The sequence below is a fragment of the Natator depressus genome, chromosome 1 (genome assembly GCF_965152275.1).
Source record: "Natator depressus isolate rNatDep1 chromosome 1, rNatDep2.hap1, whole genome shotgun sequence".
Taxonomy (NCBI): domain Eukaryota; kingdom Metazoa; phylum Chordata; order Testudines; family Cheloniidae; genus Natator; species Natator depressus.
The window spans coordinates 110,004,287-110,027,483 of NC_134234.1; the positions used below are offsets into that span (position 1 = coordinate 110,004,287).

The window sequence follows — 23,197 nt, forward strand, 5'->3', positions numbered from 1 at the left end:
AATCAGAACACCTCACCCCAATACTTCACGTAAAAACAAATGATGGGAAAAAGTTATTTGTGTCATGAAATTAAATGCCTTCCATACCATCTCATTATATCCCATAATCATCCTGTTGAAATATAAGCCTGAGTAAATTATTGAGCCATATGCTGTGCCCTGAAGGTCAGCCAATACAGGCTGTGTTGGACCATAACGGGAGTAGATTCTAGACTTTAGCAGGAATTACTGGGTGCGTTGCAGTTTTGATAATTAAGACCTGTATTGAGTTTCCTAAATATGAATTTAGGAAGCTAACTAGCAACCCTTTTTGAAAACCTTTGTCATTAGATTTTTTCACTTGAGGAAAACTGGTTTAAAGGCAAGAGAACAGGTAAAATAACATTTTTTTTTTCTTTCTTTTCTTTTCTAGCATTGTCATGGAAATACTGAGAATACTGATACTGATTGGCCAAATTCTCTTTTCTCTGGCTGCTGTTTTTCTTATATGTCTTGTTATAAAGACTTATCTCATAGGACCATATTATCGCAAGTTGCATGTGGAGAGTAAAGGGAATAAAGAAATCCTCGTTTTAGGAGTATCTGCTTTCATCTTTCTTATGTTAACGGTAATCTTTTAAAATAATAAAACATTTTTGCATATCTTTGATGTACAGATTAATATGACATCAATACCAAAAACGCTGACACATTTAACCTTTATTACATATTTCCACAGTTCTGTAATTGGTATTTTAAAACCAAGAATTAAAACCAAAACTCAAGTGCATGGAGATCAAAGCATCTAGCACATTTTAAGTTCTACTGCAATATAAGTGATAAGTAGTAATTGATTAGGAGTTAAGGGACAATAATTTTAATTTTATTTAACCTAAATAAAATCAGGTTGAACTTCAACAGATAATTTTAGAGTAAAACTGCTTGTGTAAATTATCATATTAGCTTGTATTGCAACTAAAGGTCTGTTAATCCTCATTGTGTGCCCCAATTTTCTAAAAGTCTAAAATCCTATTTTCCAATGCTGAAAACTGCTCTTGTTTGGGTTCTTTGCGGTGTTTTTATTTTTATTTTTTTAAATAAATTTGAAAAATAATTTGAGGAGGGGTTTTGAGTTACTGAAATAAAGTCAGCTTTTTTTCTGTTATGTTTGTTTTTAACATTATTGGCTGACCAAATTTAGTTTTTACTACAAATTATTTGTTTTTTTTTTTTTTTTTTTTGTGGGTGGGACTTTTTTTAACCATACTTTTTTCTTTAAAGGCTATAATGGATCCTTGAAGACACTGTAGTTTCTTAGGACACCTACACACATTAAATTTTAATAAGTTCTTGATAGATCTTAGAGGTATATTTCTCTTGTCTCAGTGTCCCCTCCATTAATTTAATGCTTCATGTTCTAGTCATTGAGTAGAGCAGACTGTTGGAGAACAGAAATAGTCATTGAGTAGAGCAGACTGTTGGAGAACAGAAAGTGGCTATCACCCATAATCTTTATGAACGGTGCGTTTGAAGTAGTACTGATATGGATTTGCGGAATCTGTTCATGCTCTTTGAATTTCTGCTGGTGTTACCATGCTTTAGATTGTTGTTTCAGTTCTCCAAGTTTATTCTTGAGAACTAATAGTGTAAGACAGAAGCAGAGTATGAAACTGACCTTAAAAGTGAGAGGAGCTTTTGGACGTGCTGTTTGTATTAATTTAGAAAATATAGTGAACTTTTTAAAGCAAAATGTTGGCACTAAGACATTTTATAGGGAGCAGAAGCAGGATCAAGATGGAGTAATGAAAACAATTAAGTTCAGCAAAATGTGCATAGAAGCTTTCAGATACATCCTAAGAAAATCTTGTCATTAGGACTTTGTCTACACTTGCGGCGTGGTGTGGGATACATGTAGCTATGTGCCACAGTGAAAGGTAAGGCAGGTTGTGTCCACGTTTGTAAGTGTGGTGTGTATCTACATGTGGCAGTGAAGGGCTCAGGTAGCTCTCTACTGCCAGAGTCTTCCCTGCTGTGTGGAAAGGTTCCAGCAGGGCGGAGGCAGTGGGACACTACATTGCCAAATATAGCAGTGTAGACGTGGGAGGCGCTGCTTAGCCATGTAGAGAGCCATGTAGGGTACTCTACTCAATTTGCCTAACCATGCCTCACCATCTACACTGCTAGCTGGGCATGCATTGTCTGTATTGTACACACCACCCTAAGCGTAGACATACCTTGGGAAAGGACTTAGGTATGCATGGCACTTTTTGCTAAGGGAGAACATCTTTTAATCTTTATAATTTAGGTCATGGAAGAGGTTAACAGGAGAACCATTTCACAATTCTCAGACTTCTGTGTAATTTAGAAAAATGTCATTGCTGTAGAAGTGCTTGAGATTCCAATCCTTTTCTAAACAAGCACAGCAGATTGTTAGGTCATATAAGTAAGAAAAGAATTTATTCGTAGTTTCTTGTAGATTTCCATTAACAAGCAGACATAATTTCTGTGAGGCACTCTTAATGGAAAGGCAATAGAGAAACTTAAAACAAAGTGTGCAGTGGTGACTTTAGAAATCTGCTTAATCACACAAACATACATTGATGTCTATAATAAGGGGTCATATTTTATTTGAAATGGACCTCCATTAGAAACATTAACAGAAATTGTGCCTATCTGAAGTGTTAGTAAAAGAGGAGTAGCACTACGTATACACAAGGATGTGTATTAGTGGATTTAAGCCATAAAAGAAAGTGGAGTCCTTTTTCAGCACTTAAAGTGGAGAAAGCAAATGTATACTATTGCTTTGAGTACTTTTGAATGAAAACTGTTAGTTTTATTTCAAATATTTTATTAATGTATCAAAAAAAGTCATTACAGAAATATCAGATGTATCATATTGACAGGTCAGGTTTGAGGCTGGAGGGAGATGACAGGTGTACCTCAAAATTCAGGTCTGTTCTGAAAAATGGCTGTGAAAATGGCATTGTGTGAATATCTGTCTTTATTGTTTTCTTAATTATCTCCCCACTAAATGTACTCAAGTTAGGGCAAAAAACATCCTTTTACTTGTAACTTACAGCCTCACAATCTCAGTCTGGATTCTGAAAGTCAATCTGGAATCTTTCTACCATGCATATTATCACCACTAATAAAGGCCCAACAGATCAAATTTGGCCTTGGTGTAAGACCTCTGTCCAGATGTTGTTCATCCTTCCAGTAATGGTGTCTGTTTTCCTAATCTCACATAAATATCTGCATTGCAGTTACCTTCAAATGTCATCACACTCCCCAGATAGCAGAACGCATCTACCCATCCGATTTCTTTTCCATCCATGTACACTTTTGCATCTGTTGTCCAGTGTCCTACCTTTATAATCTTGGTTTTCTCTGCATTTACTTTCAATCCAATTTTTGCTGCTTGCTATATAAAAGACCTCTCAGAAAGAATCAGACTATCACAGCTCATGCCCATCAGGGACTCTTGTGGACAGATATTGAAAACATATGAAGAGCAAGCCAAATTATGGAAAGAATATTTCCTTTCTATATTACTGTCCAGAGCTGACGATCATGCACAGGTTCAAGAGAAATGCCAATGCTAAATTAAAAACGAAAGAGGGCCCAATAACACCCGATGAAATTAAGCAGCCATCAAAGGCCTCAAACAAGGGAAAGCTTCTGGGTTTGACTGAATTCAAACAGAAGTAGCACAGGTGGGAGGTGAAATTCTGATTGAGCAGCTAACAAAACTTTAACGAAATATGAGTGAAAGAACCAGTGCCACAAGACTGGAAAGATGGTATCATTGTGGCATTGCCAACAAAGAGTGATCTTACTCAATGCACAAATGGGGGAGATACTGTATTGCTATCAATCCTGGGCAAAGTATTGGCTACTGTTAGGCCGAGTAGAATGTAGAAGGCAGTGGATGAAATATTACAACAACAGGCAGGGGTCCATGTGGGTAGATCATATTGTGAACAAATATTCACTCTTTGCCAGATCATCGAAAAAAGCTACCTCTTGGCAGAAACCCATCTTAATCAACTTCACTGACTTTAAGAAAGTGATTGATAGCATCCACAGAGACCCCATGGAATATTGCTAGAAGCTACAGGATACCAGGCAAGCTGATTAAAATAATGAGTTTTTATGATGGAAGTAGATGCACAGTAAGATTGGTTACAGGCTTGGGTAAGTGGTTCAGTATTGTGGCTGGTGTTAGACAAGGGTGTGTGTTATCATCAACACTCTTCGCATTAGCACTACACTGGATAATGATGGAGGCAACAAAAAGCACTGCAGAGGGTACAAAATGAGTTAACGGATACAAGTTACACAACCTTAACTTTGCCAGTGACATTACTTTACCAAATAAGATGTGGAACAGAATGATTACCCTTACATCAGAGGTAGAACGGGAAGTAGCATCAGTTGGATTGGAAATTGGATTAAAAATATTAGCATTGTCAAATCTTATCAACCCCTTTTTGCTGTAGGACTTCTTGAATTACTGTGTTTGGGAACTTTCTCAATTCTTTAATTAAAGAGATTAAGAAAGAGCTTTCATGTCATATATATTACTTAAATAAGTATGCTGTAGATTTAATTGAAGAAACTCATTACCTTATTGGTACATATTTGGGATACAGGAGAACTGGTAGGCACAGCTGAACAAAGAAGAATACAAGGTTTCTGGCTAGGAATCTAATGGTGGTATTTAAATCCTCATTCTTGCATTTTCTTTTCTCTCTTTCCTTTAACCCCTGTCCTGGCCATTCATATTGGGACATTGATTTGTGTCATATTTGACAGTTGCATGTTTTTGTCTGAAGGCATGAGTGAAATGAGTGCTTTAGTAGAAACACTTTCAGTAGGGTAGTTTTGCTCAAATGAAGAATCCTGGTTTATTACGGTTTTATAAGGTTGTTTCGTGACATTACAATTGTCAATGTTTGAAAACTTTTCCAGGGGCAAGTCCCAAATAAACTGGGAGTCTGGAAGCTGCTGGGCCTTCATCTGCCATAGAGTTGTATAGATATTCTGGTGAATTTTAGTTTTTTAGAATAGAATAGATTATCATCAGGAGTTCAAAACTTAAACTTTGTTTTGTGATATGTATTTTTTCCAGTAATACTGAAAACCTTAAAAGGTTTGGGCTCACTGTAGCAATCCTTGATGGTGGGAGGTTGGCATTGCAGAAAACACATTGCAAATGCCACAGTTGTGACTGCAAGCAAAACAGAACAGTCCCATTCCTCCCTCACCATTCCACTGCAGCCTCAGATGTGGGAGGGATAGTTTGGGCCAGCAGGAAGAAAAGCTCCCCCTTCTCCACCCCAATTTGGGATTAATATAGGATCAGGTTTTTTGGACCTTGTTATGGGCATAATACTGGTTGCCTTTTTGAGGCTGGGGGGAAAAATTCCCTCCAATTGGCCTACGCAGTGTGTGTTTTTGTCACTTTTTCCTCTCAGGAGCCCAGGGATCTTGTGTGTAGATTAGGTGGCAAAATTAATTTTTGTTGCGGTTTGGCAGGCGTTCAGTTCAGGTTATCATTCAGTGGGGATCTAATTTCCTGATGAACTGGAATTGGAAGTGGATTAGGAGAAGGCATCTCCTAGAGAAGGTGGGAAATGGGGATGGGGCTCCTAATGACTGATAAAGCAAGGAGACAGTGCCCTCTTTCCTACTGCTTAGCTCTCTGATGGAGGAAGCGGGGGTGATGGAGTCCCAGCAGCATTGCTGGGATCAGATTAATGGGGTGGGGGCACAAACAGTGACTCTCCACCAGGTGCTATGGGTTACAAAGGAAGGATGACCTGGACTGGATTAGTTATTACCAGATAGATACCAGATGCATTACTTAATAAAGTTGTGGTCTGGTTAAATCCCATTTGTCTTGTATTTTTTCCTGCAGTATTAGCTACTGGTATGTGTGATACTAATACTGTAGGTTTTCCCCAAGTGGAATAGTAGTAAATATTTTGTGTGGCTGGGGGTTTTATAATACTGCTTTCATTCTGGTGCAGTGGTTCTCAAACTTTCCAGACTACTGTACCCCTTTCAGGAGTTTGATTTGTCTTGCTTACCCCAAGTTTCACCTCACTTAAAAACTACTTGCTTACAAAATCAGACATAAAAATACAAAGTGTCGCAGTATACTATTACTGAAAAATAACTTACTTTCTCATTTTTACCATACAATTATAAAATAAATAAATTGGAATACAAATTTTGTACTTACATTTCAGTATGTAGTATATAGAGCAGTATAAACAAGTTTGAGTAGCAGCTGTGTTAGTCTGTATGCGCAAAAAGAACAGGAGTACTTGTGGCAACTTAGAGACTAACAAATTTATTAGAGCATAAGCTTTTGTGGGCTACAGCCCACTTCATCGGATGCATAGAATGGAACATATAGTAAGAAATATATATACATACAGATAAGTTGGAAGTTGCCATACAAACTGTGAGAGGCTAATTAGTTAAGGTGAGCTATTATCAGCAGGAGAAAAAAAACTTTTGTAGTGATAATCAAGATGGCCCATTTAGACAGTTCACAGGAAGGTGTGAGGATACTTTACTACAAACTACAAAAGTTTTTTTGTAAAACTAGACCAATATCTAGATGCGTTAATGTCCCCCCGGGAAGACCTCTGAGTACCCTCTGAGATATGTGTACCCCTGGTTGAGAACCACTGGTCTGGAGAGTGGACAAAAGAAAGACAAAGCCACCATTTTCAGTGACACGTGTTTTATGCTCTGTTTTAACTTCTGCAGCAAGTGGATAGATTGAGGCTTTTATGTTGGAGGGGAAAATCAGGGTATTGTTTGGTGTATATAAGTTCTAGTTGGTTATTGTGTTTATGCATTGTTGACTTGTGGATGGTATGTCTCTCATTTTATTTTAAGTTGTTACCTTGCTGAACAGTGATTTCTCATGACACCACAGTAGCGTGAAAATCCAGTTGAGGAGATTGTAAATTCTTTCTTAAACACTGAATTAACCATCCCAAATGCAAATAATTAAAATGTAAACATTAATTATTTTGACACATAGCTCTTTTTTAATAACTTGACACATGAGCATGTGTTATATCTTAGTAGCAAAAGCATATTTCAGTTGTGTGCTGAAAATGCTGTTTTTAAAGTATGATTATTCCCTACAGTGCTGTTTCTTTTATAAATAATTAAAAAAAAAATTCTGTAAAATTTCTTTGACTCATATATTCCATCACATCCACCATCATGTGTTGGGTTTTTTTGTTTGTTTTTCTCTGTCAAAGTGGTTTGAAGCTTTAAAACTTCTTTCATAATTTTAAATTCCTGATAAGAGCAGTCCATATTTTGAAAATAAAATTTAATTTAATTCTTAACATATGGGGTATCCAGATGTAATATGGCAGCCTACATGGGCTATAATTTTCTTTTCTTAGTTTGATTACTGATAAATAACTATATTATGTGATAGACCAATCCATATGATTCAATGTTTTGGAATTGCTTCAAAACTGTGGACAAATGGAGTTGTTTAATCAGCAGTCAATTCATTAATACTGACAAATACCCAGGTCTGGTTTTTTTTGTTTTTATTTGTTGATTCCAGTTCATAGTAAATAAGACTTTCTAGGCAGTGCATATCTCGGGGATTAATGCTTTCCTCCTTTGATTGTAGTTTCTTGGGTTTAGGCCTCTTACTTTATACTGCAACACCATCCAAGGCATAAATGTACTGTGTAACATGTTATTGCTTAATCTAAATTAGGATGGAAATTGTCAGTTTAATGCGTTCCGTCAATATTTATGACTTGTCTTTCAGTAAGATGTCTGCCTGCAGCAGCAGGATTTTAAATACCAGTTATATTTATATATATTATTTTTGAATACTTGTATATGTGATAAAAAGTGCTACTCACTATTTGAACACTCAGAGCATTGTCTTCATTTTGCATGGTGCAATTTCCTTGATTTTGTAAGCTTAAATTGGACTCTTGACAACCATTTTCTTTCCTTTTTAATGCCATGGATCATAAACAGACAAGCAGCAACAGAAGAGCAATGTGTAACATCTTTCAAGTATGATAGGCTCCACTTCAGCAGAGCACTTGTGTATGTGCTTAAATTCATCCCTATTCAGCAAAGCACTTAAGCATGTTCTTAAATCCCATTAACAGAATTTAAGCACATGCTCAAATCCTTTGTTAAATCAAGACCATAATCTTGTCCCAGATTATAAATTCAGAGTATTTATCCTTGTTTAACAATTGGCAGGAAATTTGCTGGTTTAAATTAGTTAAATTAGGTGAAATCCTATCTCTGTTGATATCAATGGGAGTCAGTGGGACTAGATGTTATTCCTGGAACATGATACAAGAAGTCTTAAAGTGTAGGATAGAAAATTTACAATTATGTTTCTAGAGGGTGTCTAGTTTATTAATAATCTAGATTACCACAGTAAATACATTACTGTAGAATAATATATTGAAATCTTGTAAATTCCTTTCATTGTTGAAATTGTATTGAGATGCAATAAGTAATACGTTAAATCCCAAAGCAGTATTTTTGTAGTCTATATCTGTAAACTATCATAATAATTGATGACAGCCAGAGAATAGGAATAAACTTTCCATTCTTCTTTAACAGATCACAGAGCTATTGGATGTTTCAATGGAATTGGGATGCTTCTTAGCTGGAGCACTGATCTCTTCTCAGGGTCACATGGTTACTGAAGAGATTATGTCCTGTATTGAACCAATACGTGACTTTCTTGCCATCATTTTCTTTGCATCTATAGGTAACTTTTTAAAAAAGTTCATTAAAAGTGTCAGACTGCAAGTGGGGGGGAGGGGTTTACGGGATTTTTATTTTGTAAAAATATTAAGAAATGTATTCACTAACTACATTAACTTACTAATGTTTTATTTTTAAATACAGTATTGAAATATTTTATGGATGTGTAAATTAAATCTGTAATAACTCTGGCCTCTTATTGGCATTTTTAAATGCCAATTCTTGAGTAATTGTTAAATCTCTCAATTAAATTGGAGCTGTTTTACACACGGAGGGGGAGGGTGAATTTGGCAGGCTAGTGTAAACCTGTTGGGTATGTACAAGTGACTGGGTTGGAATATTCATAGCTAATAGTTCTCGGCTGAACTGTTAAACCACCAAGGGACATTTCAAGACACAGACAGCCTCAAGCCGTTCCACATCCTCCTTGGTATGCCTAAGCTTGGGTGTCTCCCCACACTTCCCTTGTTGCCCCCCTCAATGGCCATATTGGGATCTTTGGGCTGCCTATCATCAGCAGCTCTCCAAGGCATCTAGCTTCCGGATTGAGCACCAGAATCTGCGCTCTTCTGTTTCTTCCACCCCTCCATCTCAGTCCCCACCACAGGAGGAGTTGTTGGAAGAACAAGAAAAAAGAGCTAATGAGGCAACCCCTTAAACAAATATTTATTTGTCGTCCTCTGATGAGGCATTTGTCTCACCCCCACACCCGCACAGATGATTTCAGACAATTTCAGGACCTGATGAACTGTCACTGACACTCTCCACATTCCCTTGGAAGAAGTCCAAGAGTTCCAACATAGATTATTGGATTTTCTTCATACTCCCTCTCTACTCAAGTAGCCTTACCCATAAATGAGGCTTTTCTAGAGCCCACAAAAACAATTGGCAAATCCCTGCCACAGTGCCACCAACTTGTAAGAGGGCAGATACAAAAATACTACATTCCTGCTCGAGAATGGCATTTTTCTTCACGCATCCAGCCCCCAACTCTTTGGCTATAGATGCTGTGAATGAATGCAACAGACATTATTAAAAAGGACTCTCCCTACCCCATGATAAAGATCTAAAGCATTTGGACCACTTTGATTGCAAGAGCTACTCATCTGCCTCTGTGCAGTTCAGAATTGCTAATTATCAGGTGCTCCTTGCTAAATACAACGACATTAAGTATAGCAAGTTTAACTCCTTTATTGAACATCCCCCTCCGAGGATAGTTTAAGGCCATCTTCACTGAAGACCAGCTCCTAGCAATAACTTCTTTACAAGTTTCCCTCAAAGCAGCTGATACGGCAGCTCACTCCATCTCCGCAGGTGTTGTCATGTGGTGAGCCTCATGGCTGCAGTCTTCAGGAATCTCAAGGGAGTAATATAGTGGAAAGCTTTCCCTTTGGTGGTCTCAGCGAGTCCACAGATGAGTCCTTACACTCTCTGAAGGAATCAACGGCTACCCTTTGTTCACTGGAGTTCTGTACACCTGCAAGCAAGAGAAGATTCGATAGGTCACAATGGGCTCAATTTTCTACTTATCACGGACCCTGAGAACTTCCTAGAAAGAAACTTACACTGCAGAAAAGAAAAGCGTTGACTACTTTGACAGCAACAACTCAGCCGTCCTTGTCAGCCAACCATACATTTTGATACCTTTGTTTGGGGTTTACGAACAGTCCCACTTTTTGCATCTGACATTGCATCATCCTACTGTGATCTGCCCACCTTTTGGCGATCATCTTTCTCATTTTCTCACCTCATGGGAGTAGATTACTTCCAATAGATAGGTTTTGGAGGCTCTAACATGAGGCTGCTCCATCCATTTCAAGTCCATATCCTCTTCCCATCCCCTTCCTTGTCCCTTTCAGGAACCCATCTCATAAACCTCTGTGGAGACAAGAGGTTTTGTCCCTTCTGCATATAGGAACGGTGGAACTAGATCCCACCCAGCACAAAAGGAAAGTGTTCTATTCCAAATATTTTCTGGTTCCCAAAAAGAAAGGCAGTTGGAGACTGGTCTAGATCTCAGGATGCTAAATGCCTCCATCAAGGAGAAGAAGGTTAGGATGGTGATACTTGAAGCTATTATACCATTTCTAAATCCGGGGTGACTGGTTCGCAACCCTCGATATACAAGACACGTACTTTCATATTGCAATACATCATTCTCATAAGATGTTTCTATGTTGTGTCGTAAGTCAGAGGAGCACTTCAAATGTCAAGTGCTCCTCTTCAGGCTTCCTACTGCCCTCAGGATATTTACAAAGGTTATGGTGGTAGGTGCCACCAAATTTCAGTAATGGGGAGTAGTTGTCTTCCCCTAGCTTGATGATTTGGCTACACTGAAGTTCAAGTCACTATCAAGAAAGCTGTGACTCTGTTCAACATGCTAGGGCTTCATTTTAATACTGAGAAGTCCTCCCTCTCACCAGTTCAGCAAATAGAATTCTTAAGGACCATTCTGGTTGCTACAAATCCAGACCTTACCTACCAAAGGTCAGATTTACTATATTAACAAATTTGGTTATGCAAGTACAGAGGAGTCCTCAGATAACTGCCAGGACTTCTCTGCAGCTCCTCAGCCACATGGCAGCATGTACCTTCCCCACATCACATGCCAGGTTACAACTCTGCTGCTTCCAGGCCTGTCCGACAGACAAAGATTGAACAAATTACTCTCCATTCCTCCTCATCCATTCCTCATCATGTACTAGTGTCCCTTGACAGGTGGAAGAATTCCAGCAAAGTCCCCTTCACCCATCCACCCCCCACCATCACTATTGTTTCTGATGCTTCCCTTCTAGGATGGGGGGCTCATCTTCAAGAGCACACTATTCAGGGCACGTGAACCTCCCAGGAATCTTTTAACCTTCTGGCACTCAGGGCCATCAGAGTTGCCTGTCAACACTTCCTTTGTATGATCTAAGGACAATCTGTCAGAATGTCAGACAATAGGACCAGTATATATTACATACATTCTCTTAGGGAAGCGAGATCCTTTTCCCTTTCTGCAGAAGCAATAAAGCTATGGAACTGCTGTGTAGTCCATCACATCCTTATTGCAACTGTTTGCGTACCTGGCCTCCAGAATGCCATAGCCAATGATCTAAGCAGGCGCTTCTGTCCAGATCATGAGTGGGAACTCAATAACACCATAATAAAACAGATATATCTTTCTTGGGCTTTCCCAGAAATAGATCTTTTTGCCACCACCACCAAGAGACCGTTTTGCTCAAGGGGAGGTCTAGGTTGTCATTCCTTGGGAGATGCCTTTCACATCTCCTGGTCAAAGAACTTGCTCTATGCTGTCTTCCAACACCTCTCATCCTCAGAGTCCTACACAGGATTAAACAGGACAAAGCCAAAGTTACTGTGATTGTGCTGACTTGGCTGAGGCAGGCATGGTTTCCATACCTAATTTGTCTCTCATCTCACCCTGCTATCAATCTTCTGTTAATGCCCGATCTTCTCACTCAGGACTTGGGATGAAGAATATTTCCCAACCTGAACATTCTATGAATCAAACCTTGGTGGCTGGTTGCTTCTTGGGAATAGAATTATCCTATTCTATAGAGGTTCAACAGGTACCGTTGAATACCAGAAAAGAATCAACTAGAAAAACTTACCTGCAGAAATGAAGAGATTTTTACCACTGGGGTATGCAACAACAATTCTCTTCCACCAGCTCTCCCCTCTTGGAGATTATAGAGAACCTTTTCATTTTAAAGAACACAGACCTTTCTCTGAGTTCTGTTAATGTTCACCTAACAGCCATCAGTGGGTTTCATTCTCCTGTGGAAGTGTGTTTGGTGTTAGCTCATCTTGCAACTTCAAAGTTCCTCAGAGGGTTATTTAATATATTTCCGCAGGTCAGGAAGCCCACCACCGCGTGGGATTTGAATTTGATCTTCAACACTCAGTTGAAACCTCCCTTTGAGTCACTGGCCACTTGCTTGCTTTTCTAGTTATGCATGAAAACAACTTTCCTGGTGGCTATCCCCCTGCTCGCATAGTTGGTGAGCAAGAGGATTGATGGCTGATCCTTCCTACAGATTTCAGAGTAACAGCCATGTTAGTCTGTATTCGCAAAAAGGAGTACTTGTGGCACCTTAGAGACTAAACAATTTATTTGAGCATAAGCTTTCGTGAGCTACAGCTCACTTCATCGGATGCATACTGTGGAAAGTGTAGAAGATCTTTTTATATACACACAAAGCATGAAAAAATACCTTCTCCCACCCCACTCCCCTGCTGGTAATAGCTTATCTAAAGTGATCACTCTCCTTACAATGTGTATGATAATCAAGTTGGGCCATTTCCAGCACAAATCCAGGGTTTAAGAAGAACGTCTGGGGGCGGGGGGGGGGGGGGGGGTAGAAAAAAACAAGGGGAAATTAGGTTACCTTGCATAATGACTTAGCCACTCCCAGTCTCTATTCAAGCCTAAGTTAATTGTATCAAATTTGCAAATGAATTCCAATTCAACAGTTTCTCACTGGAGTCTGGATTTGAAGTTTTTTTGTTGTAATATAGCAACTTTCATGTCTGTAATCGCGTGACCAGAGAGATTGAAGTGTTCTCCGACTGGTTTATGAATGTTATAATAACAAATAACAGAACGCCACTAGCCGTCACCTTCAGCCCCCAACTAAAACCCCTCTTCACCTTTTATTAGCCTTTTATTTGGACAAGGCTAGATCCTTTCGTGCCTCTCCTAGATTATTTATCTCTTTCACAAACAGAGTTAAAGGGATACCTGTGTTCACCCAAAGATATTCCAAATGGGTTTCTAGTTGAATTCTCTCCTGCTGCAAGGCTGCTAATGTCCAGCAACCTCCATAGCCCATTCTACCAGATCTCAGTCCACTTCTGTACCCCTACTTAAAAAAAAATGACCTATTGTAAAAATTAACAAAGCTGCCACATGGGCCTCCATCCACACTTTCTCAAAGTACTATACCTTAGTGCATGTATCTCAGGCAGATGCTGCCGTTGGAATTGCTGCCTTCCAGATAGTCTTAGACCCTGCTCCAAAACACCCACCTCCATTTGAGGAGTACTGCTCATGAGGCACCTGAAGTGGAGCACATGTAAGGACATAACTCAAAAAAGGAAAGGTTACTTACCTTGTACAGTACCTGGAGTTCTTCAAGATGTTTGTTCATATGGATGCTCCATTACCTGCACTCCTTCCGCACCCCACCCCCGCTTCAGAATCTTTTTTACATGGGATAGAGAAGGAACCAAGTGCTGTTTGTCCATCACAACCCTATATACCCTTGTACTCCTGCGGGAATTCTGTGCCAAAAAATTAAAAATTCTGTGCACAGTATTTTCAAATTCTGTATATTTTGTCAAAATAACACAATATAATCACACCAGTTTCAATTATTTTTGGTCATTAATTTCAAAATACCTGTCAGAAAGTATGTCTGTAACAATACAGACGACAAAAAAGATTCAGGAAATATTTTTTGACAGATTACTTACTAGGCATATTAATACAGAACTCTGAGTAATAATTAATTTAAACTATAATACAGAACCATATTTCCCGCACCCCTCAGAAGCAGTGCAAAGGCTCGGGCGAGTCTGGGGTAATGGAGGAGCTGAGGGAGAGGGAAGTAAATTATTGGGAAAGAGCTTGGGTGTGAACTTGGAGGGTTGTTGGGTATGTGTGGGGGAAAAATTATGGAACAGGTTTTTTTGGGGGGTGGGGAGGGATTGTTAGGGAGCTTCCCCCATGCAGACCCTGGCTGATCCCAGCCTCTCCCATTCAGTCAAGCACATCTGTCCCTGTCCACATGTGTTCTTGCACCCCTATGTGTCGCAACACCTCCTGTCCACATGTCCCTCAGCCCCCACTCACACACCCATTTCCCCCATCCCTGTGTGTCCCTGTAGCGCTTCCTCCTATCCCTATATGTCTGTGTCCCCACCCAGCCACCCCCCTGTCCCTATGTGGCGCTGCACCCTTTTCCCCCCATCACCATGTGGCCCTGTGCCTCCACTCCCATTCAGCTCCTGCCCCAGTCTGTCCTCCCCCACTAGCCCTTATGAGCCCCTATCTGACCCCCTCCACCACCCCACGCTGTCTGTCTCCCCATAGCCCCTGTCTCCTGACCTGGTCTGACAGGCGCTGTGAAGAAGGCAGGTTCTTTCTCTTTCCTAGCTGTCCAGGAGCTGCTGCTGTGTTCTATCACCACAACGCCTTCTGGTGGGTAAAAGGCGGAAATGCAGCAACATTTCGGCAGAAGCTTTTTTTTTTCTGCACAAAAAAATAAAAAGATGTGCAGCTCATTCATTATGCACGTGTGCAGTAGCACAGAATTCCCCCAGGAGTAACCCTTGGTACAAAGCATGAGGATAGCTAGGGTGTGTGCATGGACCAAACAGGCATTTCTATCACCTACCAAAAATCTCTGATCAAAGGGGCATGGGGCACATGCACACCTAAAGTGGAACAATCATAGGGACAAACGTTTGAAGAACTCCAGTTACTTTACAAGTTAAAAAATCTTTCCTAATCTTGTAGCTTCCCCGCAGAACAACCAACTAAACAAAAGCAAAAGAAATCACAATTATCTTGTAACATAACTATGTTGTTCCAGTGATTTCCACAGATGTATTTAAGAGAAACTATTACAAAGAAAACCAATCAGGAATTCATCATCCTTTGTATGTTTAGAAATGTACATGTAAATGTTCTTGTGTTATATTCACTATTACTGGAAAATGATATGGTAAAGCAATAATATTTCTAACCCATTCTCGGTTTCTCTTACAGGGCTTCATGTTTTCCCCACCTTTGTAATATATGAACTCACAGTCTTACTATTTCTTACATTATCAGTGGTAATAATGAAGGTATTTTTTTCTTTATCTTTTGATAACATAGGTATTTTAAGTGCTGCATGCCATATAATACATGTAATATTTAAAAAGAAGTGCTTAAGTATAGAATTGTCATGTTGGCAAAGATTTCTTCTGAATACAGTGTGTGTCTGTGAAATATAGTAAATGTTTTTATGTAATAATAATAATAAATTAATACCTAGTGCTTTTCATAAGTAGATCTCAAAGCACTTCACAGTATTTGATGTATTTATCTTTGCAACACCCCTGTGAACTAGGGAAATATATAAAGTGTTATTACTGAAGAATGTGTTTAATATCAGTTTTTGCTATATATTCTGTAATTTTTACTTAGTATTATATTTTGATGTGAGACTCCCAGTATTTAATGGGACTTTTTAACATTAAAGGGGGCCGTTAAATTTAGATTGACATCCATGAGTCTAGATTTTGCAGGATGTATACCAGCATTATCAAATGTTTTCACTAAACCAAATTCTGTACTACTTGTAGACTGTATAAAGGACAGCTGCTAATGAACAGTCTGATTTAAGTGTTTAAATGCACAGTAACTGTTGGTTCAGAAGACCATTGTGCTGTTCAATACACGATAATAGAATACTTGGTGTAACTGTTGTTGTATTGATTACAGAGAGCATGCTGTTTTATCTACCATACGTCTAAAAACAAACTTTGTTTTTTAAAGTTTGTTTTGGCAGTGCTTGTCCTTTCTCTGATTCTTCCAAAGAGCAGCCAGTATATCAAATGGATTGTCTCAGCAGGGCTGGCTCAAGTCAGTGAGTTTTCTTTTGTTCTGGGAAGTAGAGCACGCAGAGCAGGGATCATTTCTCGAGAGGTGAGCTCCTTAGAGAGATCCACTTCATTTTCAGAAACTGAATAGTTGATTGGGTTTTGTATACTATATTGTATCTGAAACATAGTCTAAATTGGTAATCTTTTGCTATCATCTTGCACATGCTAACTAAATGAAATAGGCATGCATAAATCAGAAGATATTTGATGCATGCAAGTCTTTCATAAATATAACTTCACTAAATAATTTATGCATCATTCATATAATTTCATATTGGGCTTCCATATTTTTAAAATGCGGCTTTCCCTTTTGGGTAACTTGTTTTTAATTTAGCACAGTCTTTAATTCTATAAAGAATTAACAGCTATAAAGTTTTGTACTTGATGGAGAATTTCTGATGACACCCAAATTATTAAAGCTAAGATTGAAGACCCTTTAAAATATCGTAGATCTATATGTAACTGATAGTTATTGAAAAGGACTAATGAAATAACAGTGGCCTACAGCTACAGAGTGTGGGGACAGGAGACATACTAGTTTCCCAAACACATCTGTCAGCATAGCTTAATCTTGACTTCCAAAACCTGTTGACTTAAATTCTTTTAAGCAAAAATGGCCAGCTTTTCCATAAGTTATGAAAACATGCACTACAGTGAGACCATCAGACTTATTTTCATTTTCAAGCTATTACAACCTTGTTCTCTAGAGGGAAAGCTTGTTGTATGAATTGCAATGAACTGTGGCTGCAAACATAGAATCATAGAATATCAGGGTTGGAAGGGACCTCAGGAGGTCATCTAGTCCAATCCCCTGATCAAAGCAGGACCAATCCCCAACTAGATCATCCCAGCCAGGGCTTTGTCAAGCCTGACCTTAAAAACTTGTAAGGAAGGAGATTCCACCACCTCCCTAGGTAACGCATTCCAGTGTTTCACCACCCTCCTGGTGAAAAAGTTTTTACTAATATCCAACCTAAATCTCCCCCACTGCAACTTGAGACTATTACTCCTCGTTCTGTCATCTGCTACCACTGAGAACAGTCTAGATCCATCCTCTTTGGAACCCCCTTTCAGGTAGTTGAAAGCAGCTATCAAATCCCCTCTCATTCTTCTCTTCCGCAGACTAAACAATCCCAGTTCCCTCAGCCGCTCCTCATAAGTCTTGTGTTCCAGTCCCCTAATCATTTTTGTTGCCCTCCGCTGGACGTTTTCCAATTTTTCCACATCCTTCTTGTAGCGTGGGGCCCAAAACTGGACACAGTATTCCAGATGAGACTCACCGATGTCGAATAGAGGGGAACGATCACATCCCTCAATCTGCTGGCAATGCCCCTACTTATACATCCCAAAATGCCATTGGCCTTCTTGGCAACAAGGGCACACTGTTGACTCATATCCACCTTCTCGTCCACTGTAACCCCTAGGTTCTTTTCTGCAGAACTGCTGCCTAGCCATTCGGTCCCTAGTCTGTAGCAGTGCATGGGATTCTTCAGTCCTAAGTGCAGGACTCTGCACTTGTCCTTGTTGAATCTCATCAGATGTCTTTTGGCCCAATCCTCTAATTTGTCTAGGTCCCTCTGTATCCTATCCCTACTCTCCAGCGTATCTACCTCTCCTCCCAGTTTAGTGTCATCTGCAAACTTGCTGAGGGTGCAATCCACACCATCCTCCAGATCATTTATGAACATATTGAACAAAACCAGCCCGAGGACCGACCCTTGGGGCACTCCACTTGATACCGGCTGCCAGCTAGACATGGAGCCATTGATCACTACCCGTTGAGCCCGACAATCTAGCCAACTTTCTATCCACCTTCATTGTCCATTCATCCAGCCCATACTTCTTTAACTTGCTGGCAAGAATACTCTGGGAGACAGTGTCAAAAGCTTTGCTAAAGTCAAGGAATAACACGTCCACTGCTTTCACCTCATCCACAGAGCCAGTTATCTCGTCATAGAAGGCAATTAGATTAGTCAGGCATGATTTGCCCTTGGTGAATCCATGCTGACTCTTCCTGATCACTTTCCTCTCCTCTAAGTGCTTCAGAATTGATTCCTTGAGGACCTGCTCCATGATTTTTCCAGGGACTGAGGTGAGGCTGACTGGCCTGTTGTTCCTTTTTCCAGTCGTCTGGGACTTCCCCCAATCACCATGAGTTTTCAAAGATAATGGACAATGGCTCTGCAATCACATCTGCCAACTCCTTTAGCACTCTCAGATTCAGCGCATCCAGCCCCATGGACTTGTGCTCGTCCAGCTTTTCTAAATAGTCGCGAACCACTTCTTTCTCCACAGAGGGCTGGTCACTTCCTCCCCATGCTGTGCTGCCCTGTACAGTTGTCTGGGAGCTAACCTTGTTCGTGAAGACAGAGGCAAAAAAAGCATTGATTACATTAGCTTTTTCCACATCCTCTGTCACTAGGTTGCCTCCCTCATTCAGTAAGGGGCCCACACCTTCCTTGACTTTCTTCTTGTTGCTAACATACCTGAAGAAACCCTTCTTGTTACTCTTGACATCTCTTGCTAGCTGCAACTCCAGGTGTATTTGGCCTTCCTGATTTCACTCCTGCATGCCCGAGCAATATTTTTATACTCTTCCCTGGTCATTTGTCCAGTCTTCCACTTCTTGTAAGCTTCTTTTTTGTGTTTAAGATCAGCAAGGATTTCACTGTTAAGCCAAGCTTACCATATTTACTATTCTTTCTACACATAGGGATGGTTTGTCCCCGTAACCTCAATAAGGATTCTTTAAAATACAGCCAGCTCTCCTGGACTCCTTTCCCCCTCATGTTATTCTCCCAGGGGATCCTGCCCATCAGTTCCCTGAGGGAGTCAAAGTCTGCTTTTCTGAAGTCCAGGGTCTGTATTCTGCTGCTCTCCTTTCTTCTGTGTCAGGATCCTGAACTCCACCATCTCATGGTCACTGCCTCCCAGGTTCCCATCCACTTTTACTTCCCCTACTAATTCTTCCCGGTTTGTGAGCAGCAGGTCAAGAGCTCTGCCCCTAGTTGGTTCCTCCAGCACTTGCACCAGGAAATTGTCCCCTAAACTTTCCAAAAACTTCCTGGATTCTCTGTGCACCGCTGTATTGCTCTCACAGCAGATATCAGGGTGATTGAAGTCTCCCATGAGAACCAGGGCCTGCGATCTAGTAACTTCCGTGAGTTGCCAGAAGAAAGCCTCGTCCCCCTGGTCCGGTGGTCTATAGCAGACTCCCACCATGACATCACCCTTGTTGCTCACACTTCTAAACTTATAATAAAATTTGTCAATAAAAATTGAGCCCACAGTCTCAGCACAAAAAACAATATAAATAAATCTACTACTTGAGCTAAAGAACTCCTTTATTCTGTGATAGCAGGAGGCTGTATAGTTGTTGGGGCCAGTTACATATAAGGGAGACATAAAAACGTAGTGTATTATATAGGCATTCTTACTAATGGCAGTATGCTCCCCTCCATAACATGAAGAGTTATAAAAACTGCACTTTTGTAAAATAGCTGCAGCCTGTGCAAACAGAGATCACAATTGTGTGTGCATCCGATGAAGTGAGCTGTAGCTCACGAAAGCTTATGCTCAAATAAATTTGTTCATCTCTCAGGTGGCACAAGTACTCCTTTTCTGTGAGAATGGTTTTCCAACCAGTTATGCACCCACCTTTAGAGTAGCTCCATCTAGGCTATATTTCCCGTAGTTTGTTTATGAGACGGTCATGCACGATCAAAAGCCTTACTTAAGTCAAGGTCTAGCACTTAAATTTCCAAAAATAAACTATCTGTTTTTAAAGACGTAAACAGCTTTTTTCTGATTTTTTGAATTAAAAGTAACTATTTTAAACTCTTCAGGATGTACAGTCATATAGTTATGCCTTTAGAATGGATGTAAGCACTTAGGGTATGGATTATGGCTTGATTTTTATCTGTAAAATGGCTAGCACATTTTGGTGTTAATTAACACCAAATATAGTTTGTGGTGTGTTTGTTTTGTTTTAAATGTAGTTGATACTTGGCTTGTGGTCTTGTCCAATATTGCATCCTGTGGGTTGCAGTTTTAAAATTGTCCTGTAAAATATACCAATAATTATTTGCATTTCACTGCTTAATTTGTGAATACATTTGCATGTGCAATTGCAGGCACAGAGTTGGAGGCCAGTCTGTGAGGCCTCTATTAAAAGTGGTCCAGAAATTCCCTTATTGGCATATCTCATTAACCTTCCCAACCCTTCCTTAGTTTATTGCATAACTATGAATATGAATGGTAGAGAAGTAATGGCATTCTGGTCTCTAATTTTCAGGTATACCTCCTTATTTTGAGTGTAACTACTCTAAGTCTTTTGCTTGCCCCAGCATTGTGGAGAGCTGCAATTATGAAATGTGTACCAAGACCAGAGAGACGATCAAGTACCTGACAAGACTGTATGGAAATAATAAATTTCTTTGGAAAGAATCTCCTCATTGCTCATTGTGTTTCTATGCAGCTAGAAAACAGGAGGTTTTGATATTCCTCTAAACATGCACTTGGTTCTGAGCCTTATACTGATTTTAAGAAACAAAACAGTACATAAAAAAGGTTGGCATGTTAATGATTGCACAGCTTTTACAGAAAACTTTGTCACATATTAGAATCTGCCAGAATAACTTTTGATTTTGATCCAATCAGTTACACAGAGTAGAAATTATTTTTTTAAATATTGCATCATGCAGTCGCCTTGAATATTTTGCCTGGATGTGCCTTTTTATTACATTGATTTTCATCATCTACTGTTCATTCATAACAAAATTTTGTTTAAAAAAAATAAAGAGGGGGAAGAACAAAGAAAATTCAAGTTATTTTATCATGCCCATGGTACCTTCTTAAAACAACTCTTGAGAAAGTTAATTGTAACATTCAAGAGTTAATATGCTGGTCCAACATCAGCCACAAAACATATATATCCAGTAGTGTGTAAACTCTAGCCCTTTAAGGGAGAGATGAGGTTTAACAACTCTAGCTTTCAGCTATTTTAAGCATTAAAATATATATCCCCAAATGATGCAGCCAATATTGTATGATATTGTACTTTTGATTTTTGTTATACCTCTTAAAGCAGATATTATGTATTTGCTTAGGGTTGTAACTTTAATTCATTTTAATTTGTTCTCATATTTATTGACTACATTTGTGACTAAAAGTTAACTGTGATCAGATGGTGTCCTGACTTTTAAACTGTTTTTAAGACTGACACCAATTATCAACATCTCCCGCTACTGATTATTGTTATACTAATTGTTTACACTTTTTTAATTGTGACCAAAATAAAATGGTACAAAAAGAAACCCTAATTATTTCAGAATTGAAAATAGATGTGAAAACATTTCAGTGACTCTCTAAAGTGCTTTAGGATGGATGTAGTTAACTTATTCTACATTAAAAATGATTTTGTGTAAATTATGTTTCACAAAAGAGGGACAATTTGGATGTGTTGAGAACATGCATAACTCAAAACTTCAAATTTATACTGAATAAAATGCAAGCTTTTTAAAGTGATATTAAAAACATTTTATATTAATATTTGTGATATATGTATGTGCTTCTGTTTTAACAAATTCTTAAAATTTAGTCTGTGTAGTAGAGTAAACCTTGTGAAAGCCGCTCTTTAAATGTCATAGTATGAGCTAACAGAATGTAGTTTACTCTGACAAACTATGAAGATTTAGCTTGTGATTTTTTTGTTTAAAAAAAGTTTTTGTTAAAATAGAAAGATATATAATTTGTCAACATTTTAGATCCAGTATTATTACACTGCCATATGAAATACCATTTTTGTGAGTCAAAAATAGAAAAATGCACATTAAATATGCATTGTAGAATTTCTTAACTTGCTAATGAAATCTAAAAAAATCTACCAACTGAAGCACTGTTCAATTAATAAACATACCATCTTTAACAGAAAATAACTTTGAAGGCTCTTTATTTTAATTTTTTCATTAATTTCAGCTATAGTTTTCAGTTGCAAATCAGCATTTGACATTCAAATTACAAAAGTAATGGAAATAGAGTGGCAGCGTTACCGTACATTTGTTTAAAATAATTTACCGTTCTTTGAGTGTTTTGTCTATAAGTATTCCACTTCTGATGTGCCTGTGCTTGAAATTGGAATTTTAGCTAGTGGTGTCCATTGGGCCTCACCTGCACTATCCCACCAACCTGAGGGCATAAAAGGTTGAACAAGGCCAATGATCATCAGTTCCTTTACACCTGTGGCTGCGAGATGTAACAGAGAGCAGTGCCCATCTGTTGTACTTGTGCTTCTTCAAGAGAAATTGTATAGTTATCTTTAGTTTGGGTTAATTAGTGTGGGGAAATTTATGTAAGCTTTATTCGTGTGGATCTTATTTTTTTTCTTTGCCGGGTACTGGGTCTTCAGTCTCATGGCTGATCAAAAATCCCTCATTTTTTAAATACGGTTTATGTGAGGCGGCTGTTCCTTTCAATAATGGACACTCAATGTTTATTTTATCTTGGTGAGCACCATATCACCAAGAAATGTGCTTTGTCATTTTGTTTTTAAAACAGACTTGCTTAAAGGTTTTTCTTTTAAATAAGTCTGAGGCTTTCCTGAGACCAGGATAGGCAGGATTCATCTGACTCAAAGCAGTTCTCTACAAAAAATGCCCTGGCAGCTATTGCCACTGACTCAAGTTTTAGGGATCCTGCTTCTTTACTGAAGCATTCCTCTGCTGCTCCTGCTGTCATTCCTTCCTGAGAGGTCTGACAAAATTCCCTC

The 23,197-nt window shown here is 39.0% G+C and overlaps 1 protein-coding gene across 3 annotated transcripts in view; it reads left to right on the top strand.

Annotated features, from left to right (window-relative positions):
- The window catches only part of TMCO3 (transmembrane and coiled-coil domains 3), a 77,262-nt gene extending 54,922 nt beyond the window's left edge, over window positions 1-22,340 (top strand). For 2 of the 3 annotated variants that reach the window (XM_074964073.1, XM_074964080.1), the window contains exons 9-13: window positions 413-608; window positions 8,626-8,776; window positions 15,551-15,630; window positions 16,325-16,474; window positions 20,726-22,340. In XM_074964073.1, the coding sequence (XP_074820174.1) occupies window positions 413-608; window positions 8,626-8,776; window positions 15,551-15,630; window positions 16,325-16,474; window positions 20,726-20,839 (691 nt within the window). In that variant the 3' untranslated portion in view covers window positions 20,840-22,340. The remainder of the gene's footprint in view (window positions 1-412; window positions 609-8,625; window positions 8,777-15,550; window positions 15,631-16,324; window positions 16,475-20,725) is intronic. The other variant, XM_074964090.1, reaches the window with a different exon arrangement.
- Window positions 22,341-23,197: the final 857 nt, after the last annotated feature.